Source organism: Geotrypetes seraphini, chromosome 2 (assembly GCF_902459505.1).
Source record: "Geotrypetes seraphini chromosome 2, aGeoSer1.1, whole genome shotgun sequence".
NCBI classification, from domain to species: Eukaryota; Metazoa; Chordata; class Amphibia; order Gymnophiona; family Dermophiidae; genus Geotrypetes; species Geotrypetes seraphini.
Genome location: NC_047085.1, coordinates 7,843,218 through 7,855,463, shown reverse-complemented (window position 1 = coordinate 7,855,463; position 12,246 = coordinate 7,843,218). Strand labels below are relative to the sequence as shown.

The 12,246-nt window shown below is 45.4% G+C and overlaps 1 protein-coding gene across 2 annotated transcripts in view; it reads left to right on the top strand.

Moving 5' to 3' along the window:
* Nucleotides 1-12,246, top strand: part of NRBP2 (nuclear receptor binding protein 2) — a 127,730-nt gene that overhangs the window by 75,468 nt on the left and 40,016 nt on the right. For both annotated transcript variants that reach the window (XM_033933298.1, XM_033933299.1), the window contains exons 6-9: nucleotides 54-148; nucleotides 895-918; nucleotides 3,291-3,380; nucleotides 4,457-4,512. In XM_033933298.1, the coding sequence (XP_033789189.1) occupies nucleotides 54-148; nucleotides 895-918; nucleotides 3,291-3,380; nucleotides 4,457-4,512 (265 nt within the window). The remainder of the gene's footprint in view (nucleotides 1-53; nucleotides 149-894; nucleotides 919-3,290; nucleotides 3,381-4,456; nucleotides 4,513-12,246) is intronic.

Here is a 12,246-nt window from a genome sequence, read left to right as displayed (position 1 = left end):
TCTCACCATCGTCTCCTGAGATACCTTTCTTAATGACATCTCTCTCGTTGCAGCTTCCTGCACTCCTGTGAGCCACCCATCATCCATGGGAACCTGACCAGTGACACTATCTTCATCCAACACAATGGTCTCATCAAAATTGGTTCAGGTAACATTTCAGTGTGTCTTCTGTTGGCACGGCAGAGAGAGAGGAGCGTTCCGATCTGTTCTGCTGTAACACTGACCAAGGAGAGGACAGAGGAGAAAGAGAGAGATGTTGAACAGTAGCTGGATAGGAGGGAGGTCCGGAGAGAAGAGAGATGGACCCAGGGGTGGAGGGGAAGGAGGAGAGAAGGAAAAGAGATGAAGATGTTGGATAGTTGCCTGGGAGGAAGGGACAAGAGATTGAGAGATGTCGGACAGTGGCTAGATGGAAGAGAGCTAGGATAGGAAGAGAGGAGAAATGTTGAATCCCAGGGCTGAGGGGACGAGGGAGAGATTATTTATTTATTTAGATTTATATCCCATTCTCTCAAAGAACTCAGAATAGTTACAGGTTAACATACATAGCGCATGTTGGAAGATGTTGGATCTGGAGGGGAAGGAGAGAAAGATGTTGGACAGGTGACTGAGAGGGATGAAAAGATAGAGGATGGCGAAAGGGAGGGGAGATGGTACAGCTCTTCCTCTGTTATCTATACAGGTGGCATGAATAACCCTAAACACAGAGTGCAAGCAGCAGTTAGAACTCTGTAACGAATGGCATGGAGCAAAACTGGATGGGAAGTGTCAGTCTTCATTTGCCATTCTTCCTTTTGAAATGTGTAAGGTTTGATGCTCCTGTCTCATGATTGCTCTACTCTTTTTTCCATGTCTTCTTCTGTTGGATGATTGACTCCGATGGCCGACATGCAGTGTGGTACAGGGTTTTTGCAAATGGTAAGTGATGTAGCCACATCGATCCCGTTGCCACACTCAACCCCTCAAGCTTACTGCACCATCTCCGCTGCCTGCAGACATCCAGCAGTCCTTTATGAGGGCTCAAGTGGGGTTACCACCTCACCCCAAATCAGCCAAGCTGGCCAATCCCGTTCTTGCTTTCACCGTTAGTCGCTCTGATTTTCTAAAGGGAAAACTCCATGCATGCAACACAGTAGAACTAGATACCTGATCTTCAGTCAATTTGAAGTGGGTTGACAGCCATGACTGACTCCCATTGATCAAGCCCCCCTCGGACTTTCGATATATTGCCATGTCTGGGGTATTTCTTCAAATGTTTTAAGACAGCAGATCTGATAGCAGGAGGAATAGCTTGGTGGTTACAGCAGCAAACTAAGAACCAGCGAATCCAGGGTTCAAATCTCACTTCTCCCATGATGCTCCTTGAGTCCTTGGGCAAGACACTTCTTCTTCCACTGCCCAGGTATAAACTCGGGGACTTGTTTATGAAGAGGGTTACCAGATGTCCAGGGAAACCCAGACATGTCCTCTTTGTAGAGGTCTGCCCTGGGGCCCAGAGAGATTTCCAAAACCCAACAGTCGGTCCAGGTTTTGAAAGGACCCGAGTTCGGGGCCACATCTGTAGGGCCTCTGCTCATGCGCAGACATTACAAAAAGGATGTGCTGAGAGTTGAGTCGGCTCAACGAATGGCCACCAGGATGGTCTCGGGACTCAAAGATCTCCCGTATGAAGAAAGGCTGAATAAATTGCAGCTATATTCACTCGAGGAACGTAGAGAGAGAGGAGACATGATAGAGACGTTTAAATATATCACGGGCCGTATTGAGGTGGAGGATGATATTTTCTTTCTTAAAGGTCCCTCGGCCACAAGAGGGCATCTGCTGAAAATCAGGGGTGGGAAATTTCATGGCGACACCAGGAAGTTCTTCTTCACCGAAAGGGTGGTCGATCATTGGAATGAACTTCCACTTCAGGTGATTGAGGCCAGCAGCGTGCCAGATTTTAAAAGGAAATGGGATACACATGTGGTATCTCTAGGAGGGGTAAAATCAAGGGGGTGGGTTATTAGAGTAGGCAGACTTGATGGGCTATGGCCCTTTTCTGCCGTCATCTTCTATGTTTTTATGATGTCATTGCATCAACGTCTGCGCATGCACAGAGGTCCTCCAGATGCGGCCCTAGGCTCTATTCCTATAGAAATGATGCGGTCTATAAGCTTAAGGTTTAGTTTAGTATGGATATCCAGGTTCCAACATTGAATAGCTGGGGCTAATTTGGTCTGTGGTAGCCCCCCCAGTTCATATGCAGGTCATAGCCAGTTAGCTGAATGTCGACTGGGACCCACATAAAGGTATCTGCTTAGAAGTCTGACTGAGCAGTATAAGAAATTTTAAATAAACTTGAAACTTCTGATCTTGGGATGTAATGGGGGCAGGGCAGGCATGATCCCATGTCAACCTATAGCAGTAGTCTCACATGTCAAGGTGCAAAAAAGTGGGTTATAGCTATAACCTACCTTAATAAGTACCCAAATAGGATGTGTTTTGTAATCATAAAACTTGCACTCGCCCAAAGAGCCAGGTGCAAACATCTGTGGAGCAGAAGTATTCATGGTCTTTCCCCCAAGACAGAGAGCTTGAAAACTGCTCCCATCTCATTATACAGGTATAGCTGTTCCCTGTAATATGGTGTAATGGGTTGGGAAGCCCAGAGCACCAACATTCATGGTGTAGGTGAAGGAGCGCATCGCCTTAGCTGCTTGAATTTTATTTGCTAATATTGGGACATGTCATCCCACTTCTGAAAAAGGCACACTGGCCACCCATATCCCACCAAATAACGTTTAAAATACTTTTTCTCACCTTCAAGGTCTTATCTAACCATTCACCCGCTTTCATCGATAGACTCTTGTTCCATATGTAACTTCCAGACCACTTCAGTCGATCCAGCAATCCCTTTTTGCAGTTCCCTCCATTCGGCAAATATTTTATGACACAACCCGAAAAACAATTTTTTACAGTGGTGGCCCCAGCGTTATGGAGCTCGTTGCCATTCATGCGGAGGCAAAAATCTAATTCCTCTAAATTCAAATCATTGGTTAAAACCTCTCTCTTCAAAGAGGCGTACGAGACCTAGACCAGAACATTTGTAGCATTTCCTTTTTGGTTTTTATTTTTTAAGCAATGTAATCCTACCCTTTTTCCTTTTTGTATCCAGGGTAGCTGTTTAAGTGATTGGTCTAAAATATTTTTACCATTGTATGATGTAAACTTCTTAGGAATCAAGCACTAATAAACTTGAAACTCTGTCTAATGATATCTCTTTCTGTCCCCCCCTCTCTTCTCCACAGAGCTTCCTGTACCCGATGAACTGAGGAGCCCCCTCAAGGTCCAGCGTGAGCAGAATCGTGACTTACATTTCTTCCCACCTGAGTATGGATGTACGTTCCCTTCCTTGGTCTGAAGAAGGTGGTCAGATTCTGGAGGGGTTGGGAGAGGAGACCCAAGTTCCGGAAGGCTCTAGAGCAGGGGTGTCCAACCTTGGCCCTCGTCAGGTCGGGTTTTCAGGATTTCCCCAATGAATACACAAGTCAATGAAACCGTCCGCGCAATGCGCGGCTATGGCAAAAATGGTAAACAGAATGCTAGGAATGATTAAGAAGGAGATCACGAACAGATCTGAAAAGGATATCATGCCGTTATACCAGGCCATGGAACGCCCCCACCTGGAATACTGCATCCAACACTGGTTGCTGTACATGAAAAAGGACATAGTACTACTCAAAAGAGTCCAAAGAAGAGTGACAAAAATGGTTAAGGGACTGGGGGAGTTGCCGTACAGCGAGAGGCTAGAGAAACTGGGCTTCTCCCTTGAAAAGAGGAGACTGAGAGGGGAAATAATTGAAACATTCAAGATATTGAAGGAAATTGACTTAGTAGAGACAGAGAGATTGTTTACTCTCTCCAAGGTGAAGAGAACAAGAGGACACTCGCTAAAGTTAGAAGGGAAAAGATTTCATACAAACGTAAAGACGTTCTTCTTCACCCAGAGAGTGGTAGAAATCTGGAACGCTCTTCCAGAGGCTCTTATAGGGGAAAACACCCTTCAGAGATTCAAGACAAGGTTGGATAAGTTCCTACTGGAACAGAACATACGCAAGTAAGGCTAGACTCAAATAGGGCACTGGTCTTTGACCAAAGGACTGCCACATGAGCGGACTACTGTGCACAATGGACCACTGGTCTGACCCAGCAGCGGCAAATCTTATGTTCTTATGAGATCTTTTTGTATACAATAGAATCAGTGCATGTAAATAAATCTCATGCAAATTCATTGGGGAAATCCTGAAAACCCGACTGGATTGTGGTCCTCAGGGATGAATGTTGCAACCCTGCTGTAGAGGTTTTGCAAAAGGATTGGAAGGTTTAGGAGGGCAGAAGGCCAGGACAATGTGATCCCTTTAGCCAGGCTGAACAGCTGAGTGCTCTGTTTTAAAGCTCATTTCTTTCATTCCAGATGTGGAGGACGACCCAGCTGTGGACATTTTCTCCTTTGGAATGTGTGCTTTGGAGGTAAGAACAAGCTTTCAGATCAGCTGTCTGTACTCTCCATTAAGCACATTATCTGTTGCTGCAAATGGTCACTCCCTGAGCTCTCCCTCCTCTATATGATTTGAATCTGCTCCGAACAGCTCACGTTCCTCTGTGGCCTCATCCTTCTACCCTGTATTACCAGCAAATAAGTCATTTCTATAGACACACAAATGAAGGCAGATAAAGAGGACCACATTCTCTGCTAGGCACAGCCCTTTTCAAACATCTCAGTCCAACGAGTCTCGGGCTTCATCCACACATCCCTGCATCAAAGGCAGAACTGTGTCTGTGCAAGGTTTTATACCCCTATAGCTAAGGATCCTCTGTGCTTCCCCCAGGCTTTACCCCTCACGACCCCCACAGCTAAACTCTGCCAGTTAAATGTTGTTCAGGTGATTTTTCTTCAATTCTGCCTGCACAGTCTGTGTCAGAGAACTCAGGAAAAAAAACTTACAGTATGCCTGTCTTCTTAATCTGTTCTGAGGTTTTGTATGTTTTGCCACAAAAAATATTTTTCTTTCCTCAACTGAAAAACTGAGCATGGAGGATATGGTTGACTTTGACCCTCTCTAGTGGCAGAAAATGTTACAAGCTTACTTTACAGGATGGGAAAATGTCCTTCCCCTCATCTCTCTTTCTTTGAACAGAAACAAGCCGAGGATGCCCCAGTAATTCCTGATTTGGAAAATCAAGCTCTGTTATAACTTTGTATGGTCTGCCATAACGGTTTTAGTTCTAGAGGCATCAAATTGTGATAAAATGATCAGGGACCAAGATGGCGTTGGAGACAGACGTCTGAGTTGTGTGCTCTCCCCAACAGAAATTTGGTCAGACAGAGTGACTTACCTTAGCAGGGGGGGGGGGTCTTCCATGGATAAGTGAAAAGAAAACCCCTAGCCTGATCCCCCGGCCGTGACTTCCAGACGTCTGATCCAGACAACTATTTCAGGTCAGTTCCTCACCACGTGACGGAGGTACTGCCAGCTTTGGGAGGAACGCAGGAGTCAGCGGCAAACCTCAGCATTTATCGGGCTTCACTAAGCCTGGATAAGGCAGGTCCCTCTCCAACCTGGACCGGAGGTTGGTTTGTCCCTCTGAGTGGAATGGACCACACCTAGCCCTGGAGGAGCAACGAGGGAGGATATGGTGGTGCAGAATTACTTTGCAGAGGTCCTGAAATCAACATGACATTAGTGATTTCTATTCCGCCAATACTTTGCGGTTCAAGGCGGATTACAAAAGAAGTTATCTGGCCATTTCCAGAGGAACTGAAGAGAAGAGTGAGTTGTTTCAGAGAATTGGGAAGAGTCTTACGGTGTTACTTTGTCTTCAAAGATTTCTTGAATAGCATGGTTTTTATTTCTTTTCTGAACGATTTGTAGTCTGGGGTCATTATCAGTAAATTGGAGAGTTGGTGGTCCAGTTTTGCTGCTTGTGTGGCTAGAAAGCCATCGTACCGTTTTTTTCGTTTTACGTCTCAGATTGGGGGATGCGTGAACGGTTTGTGGGTTCTCCTGTGTCTGGTTGAGGTAGTTTGGATTAGGCGGTTGTTTAGGTAGGCTGGGCGTTCTCCGTTTATGGTTTTAAATAGTAGGTAGTAGAATTTGAATAGTATTCTTGTTTGTATTGGGAGCCAGTGTGAGTCGAGGTGTGCCACCATGATGTGGTCGTGTTTCCTCAGAGAATAGATAAGTCTTAGTGCTGTTTTTGAATTATTTGTAGATGTTTTATCATGGTTGGCAGGCAGGGGAGATAGAGTATGTTGAAGTAGTCTAGAAGACCTAGGACTAGGGACTGGACCAAGAGCTGGAATTGTGTTCTGTCGAAGAATTTTCAAACTTGCCTTAAGTTTCTCATGACCGCAAATGATTTTTGTATTGTTTTGTTGATTTGTGGTTGCATAGTACAGCATCTGTCTATCGTCATTCCTAAAAGTTTTAGAGTGGGTTGTAAGGAAGTTAACTAGCCTTCGGGAGTACAATTTGGAGAGATGGTGAAACCTGCTACTATTGACGTGGAAGGCCACTGAAGTTATGGACTCCAACTTCAAAAAGGTAGTAACTCTGTTGAGGAATGACTGCAATACTATCAATTCCTTGGTGAACACTCAAGGGGAGACACTGCAAGAACACAGTGAGAGTATTAAAAAAATCTGAAGAACAACTTGATCAAATTAAGACTCTAGAAAAAGAAATTGTTAAGGAGAGGTCTTATAGCCAGAAAAAGTTAGACTATATGGAAAATGTGCAAAAAAACATAATTTGAGAATGTTAAATTTTCCTAAATCTACAATTGTGTCAGCTGTTGAGATGGTACGGAGATATTTGCGTGAGATACAATGAATTCCAACAGAGAATTTACCACCAATTCTGAGGTTCAATATCTTACTCTTAAGAAGAAGCCAGAGAGCTCTACTCCGACTGGCATTGTTGGAGAGGTTGGTGGAGAGATGAATTTAATCAATTTTCTGGAAAATTCCCTGGAAGTGATTACTGAGAGAACTACTCTTATAGTGACATTTGCCTAGGAATATAAGAACATAAAAGACTAGCCTTACTAGGTTAGATCAAAGGTTCATCAAGCCCAGTAACCGTTCTCATGGTGGCCAATCCAGGTCCTTAGTACCTGGCCAAAACCCAAGGAGTAGCAACATTCCATTCAGAATCCTAAAGAATAGCAAGATTCCGGAATCATATAGTAACATAGTAACATAGTAGATGACGGCAGATAAAGACCCGAATGGTCCATCCAGTCTGCCCAACCTGATTCAATTTAAATTTTTAAATTTTTTCTTCTTTGCTATTTCTGGGCAAGAATCCAAAGCTTTACCCTGTACTGTGCTTGAGTTCCAACTGCTGAAATCTCTGTTAAGACTTACTCCAGCCCATCTACACCCTCCCAGCCATTGAAGCCCTCCCCAGCCCATCCTCCACCAAACGGCCATATACAGACACAGACCGTGAAAGTCTGCCCAGTACTGGCCTTAGTTCAATATTTAATATTATTTTCTGATTCTAAATCTTCTCTGTTCATCCCACGCTTCTTTGAACTCAGTCACAGTTTTACTCTCCACCACCTCTCTCGGGAGCGCATTCCAGGCATCCACCACCCTCTCCGTAAAGTAGAATTTCCTAACATTGCCCCTGAATCTACCACCCCTCAACCTCAAATTATGTCCTCTGGTTTTACCATTTTCCTTTCTCTGGAAAAGATTTTGTTCTACGTTAATACCCTTTAAGTATTTGAACGTCTGAATCATATCTCCCCTGTCTCTCCTTTCCTCTAGGGTATACATATTCAGGGCTTCCAGTCTCTCCTCATATGTCTTCTGGCGCAAGCCTCCTATCATTTTCGTCGCCCTCCTCTGGACCGCCTCAAGTCTTCTTACGTCTTTCGCCAGATATGGTCTCCAAAACTGAACACAATACTCCAAGTGGGGCCTCACCAATGACCTGTACAGGGGCATCAACACCTTCTTCCTTCTACTGACTACGCCTCTCTTTATACAGCCCAGAATCCTTCTGGCAGCAGCCACTGCCTTGTCACACTGTTTTTTCACCTTTAGATCTTCGGACACTATCACCCCAAGGTCCCTCTCCTCGTCCGTGCATATCAGCTTCTCTCCTCCCAGCATATACGGTTCCTTCCTATTATTAATCCCCAAATGCATTATTCTGCATTTCTTTGCATTGAATTTTAGTTGCCAGGCATTAGACCATTCCTCTAACTTTTGCAGATCCTTTTTCATATTCTCCACTCCCTCTTCGGTGTCTACTCTGTTACAAATCTTGGTATCATCTGCAAAAAGGCACACTTTTCCTTCTAACCCTTCAGCAATGTCACTTACATATTGAACAGGATTGGCCCCAGCACCGAACCCTGAGGGACTCCACTAGTCACCTTTCCTTCCTTCGAGCGACTTCCATTAACCACCACCCTCTGTCCGACAGCCAGTTTCTGACCCAGTTCACCACTTTGGGTCCTAACTTCAGCCCTTCAAGTTTGTTCAACAGCCTCCTATGAGGAACTGTATCAAAGGCTTTGCTGAAATCCAAATAAATTACATCTAGCATATGTCCTCGATCCAGCTCTCTGGCCACCCAATCAAAAAATTCAATCAGGTTCGTTTGGCACGATTTACCTTTTGTAAAGCCATGTTGCCTCGGATCCTGTAACCCATTAGATTCAAGGAAGTACACTATCCTTTCTTTCAGCAACACTTCCATTATTTTTCCAACAACTGAAGTAAGGCTCACCGGCCTGTAGTTTCCTGCTTCATCCCTGTGACCACTTTTATGAATAGGGACCACATCCGCTCTCCTCCAATCCCCAGGAATCACTCCCGTCTCCAGAGATTTGTTGAACAAGTCTTTAATAGGACTCGCCAGAACTAGAGAATGACACGGTGAAAAAATTGGTCCCCGTCACCGCCCCGTCCCCGTCTCACCATCCTCTGCACCGCCCCGTCACCGCCATTCCCTTCACCGCCCCGTCACCGCCACTGCCACCCCATTCACCGCCCCGTCACCGCCACTGCAACCCCATTCACCGCCCCGTCACCGTCACCGCTGCATACATAAAAGCCTCAAACGGGTACGATTTTATATACTTTTCTAATATCTCCCCTATGTATCTGCCATTGCCCCCCCCCCTGTGTCCATATTCCATCCCCATGGCATGTCCCCTTTTTGTCTCTGTCCCTATGCCCCATGCACATAATTTCCCCTCTTTCTGTTACCTTCCTGTGTCCAGATTTCCCCTATCTTCCTCTTCCATACCAGTGTGTCTCTTCTTTTCAACCCCATCTAGCTTTTTTCCCTCTTTCTTCCCCCCCCCCTGCTTCTAGCATCTGGCTCACCTGCCTGTCCTTCCCTTTCTTTCCTGCTGTGGGTTTTTCTTTCCGTTTTCATCACCTTGGCCCAGAATCCTTTTCCCTTTCACTCCCTCCTTACAGTCTGAGCCGGGAACACTAGCGATCGCACGGTCCTCGCAGCCCCCACCCGCCTGCCCTATCGATCCTAGTGTTTAGCCAGCTCTCTCCCTTCTCCTCACCTTAATTTGCAGGCTTTCTTTTTCAGCGACCTGCACGCTTTCCCAAAGAGCCGCACACGTGCGGCTGCTCAGTGTTCAATCTTCTGCTCTGCTGCAACTTCCTGTTTCCGGTTGCGTCAGAGCAGAAGATCGAAACTGAGCAGCAGCGGGTGCGCGGCTCTCTGATAGCGTGCGGGTCGCCGAAAAAGAAAATCTACAAACTAAGGTGAGGAGAAGGGAGAGAGCTGGCTAAACACTAGAATCGATTGGGCAGGCGGGTGTGAGCTGCGGGGACCGCGCGATCCTTCATGCCTCACTGCGGGGACAAGACCCATTCACCGCCCCGCGGGCGGTGAATGGCCTTGTCCCCGTCGCCGCAGCGACTGCTAGTTTTCTTCCCCGTTTTCGGCGGTGACCCGCGGCTAAAATGCGGTGGCCGCGGGTAAACCGCCACCGTGTCATTCTCTAGCCAGAACCTCTCTGAGCTCCCTTAGTATCCTGGGATGGATCCCGTCTGGTCCCATCACTTTGTCCACCTTCAGTTTTTCAAGTTGCTCATAAACACCCTCCTCCGTGAACGGCGCAGAATCTACTCCATTTTCTCGTGTAACTTTGCCAGACAATCTCGGTCCTTCTCCAGGATTTTCTTCTGTGAACACAGAACAGAAGTATTTGTTTAGCACATTTGCTTTCTCCTCATCACTCTCCACATATTTGTTCCCAGCATCTTTTAGCCTAGCAATTCCATTTTTTATCTTCCTCCTTTCACTAATATATCTGAAAAAATTTTTATCTCACTTTTTTACATTTTTAGCCATTTGTTCTTCCGCCTGTGCCTTCGCCAAACGTATCTCTCTCTTGGCTTCTTTCAGTTTCACCCTGTAGTCCTTTCTGCTCTCCTCTTCTTGGGTTTTTTAATATTTCATGAACGCCAACTCTTTCGCCTTTATTTTCTCAGCCACTAGGTTGGAGAACCATTTCGGCTTCCTTTTTCTCTTGTTTTTATTGATTTTCTTCACATAAAGGTCCGTAGCCATTTTTATCGCTCCTTTCAGCTTAGACCACTGTCTTTCCACTTCTCTTATGTCCTCCCATCCTAACAGCTCTTTCTTCAGGTACTTTCCCATTGCATTAAAGTCCGTACGTTTGAAATCTAGGACTTTAAGTATCGTGCAGCCGCTCTCCACTTTAGCCGTTATATCAAACCAAACCGTTTGATGATCGCTACTACCCAGGTGAGCAACCACTCGAACATTAGAGATACTCTCTCCATTTGTGAGGACCAGATCCAATATCGCTTTTTCCCTTGTGGGTTCCGTCACCATTTGTCTGAGCAGAGCCTCTTGAAAGGCACCACAATCTCCCTACTTCTTTCCGATTCTGCAGACGGAACATTCCAGTCCGCATCCGGCAGGTTGAAATCTCCCAACAGCAGAACTTCCTCTTTCCTTCCAAACTTTTGGATATCCACAATCAGATCCTTATCAATTTGCTGCGATTGAGTCGGAGGTCTGTAGACTACACCCACGTAGATAGAAGTTCCATCTTCTCTTTTCAGAGCAATCCATATCGCTTCTTCCTCTCCCCAGGTCCCTTGCATTTCGGTCGCTTGGATATTGATCTTTACATAGAGAGCTACTCCTCCACCTTTATGACCATCTCTGTCCTTCCTAAAAAGATTATATCCCGGTATGTTTGCATCCCATCCATGTGATTCACTGAACCATGTCTCTGTGATAGCAACAATATCTAGATCTGCCTCTAATATCAGGGCTTGCAGATCATGAACTTTGTTGCTTAGACTGCGAGCATTTGTGGTCATCGCTTTCCAGCTATTTTTCAGCGATAATCTCCTTTTTCGTATGGATTTTTGTGTCGTTTCACTTTCCGTTGCAATACTAAGAAATGTGTTGCTGATATTGCTTATGTTGCAGCCTTTACTACTATCACATCTTTTCTTTTGCCGGGGGTGGTCTCTATAATTGTCCTTCGTACATACACCACCCCCACCTTCTAGTTTAAATGCCTAGAAAAATATTGTCTAAATTTCTCTGCAAGGTTTCTTTTTCCTGCTGTAGTAATATGTAGCCCATCAGTGCAATATAGCTTCTTGTCCTTCCATGTATTTCCCCATCCTCCTATGTACCTGAAGCCTTCTTGATGACACCAGGCTCTGAGCCATCTAGTGTTTTTCACTCTTTGCTCTCCTTTTCCATAAGCAGGCAGTATTTCAGAAAAAGCTAAAGTCTTTACAAAAGGTTTCACGCCCTCACCAAGCTCCCGAAAAGCTTTCTGTGCTGCAAGTGTGGAGTTGTTGGCCAGGTCATTTGTTCCCAGATGGATAACAACATCAGTGTTAAAATCCTTAGTTTCTTCCTTAATTATAGTCAGTATTTGCCTGGAACTCCTGGTACCTGAGGATCCTGGAAGACATTTCACTATTTTGGTCTCCTCGCCCTGTGTTCCAAGGTTAATGCCTCTGATGATGGAATCCCCCAACAGTAATAGTTTTCTGTTTTTGGCTTTTTTATTTGTACTTAGGGTGCGCTTGTTCTCTTGAGTTACCTTCATTGGTTCCAGTCCCCACCTCCCTTCTGTTTTCCTGAGTATTGCAGTGCACTAGTGGAGCGAAGGAATTCTGTAGAGGTAATATTAGTGAAGGTGGATGTTTCTGTGTTACAT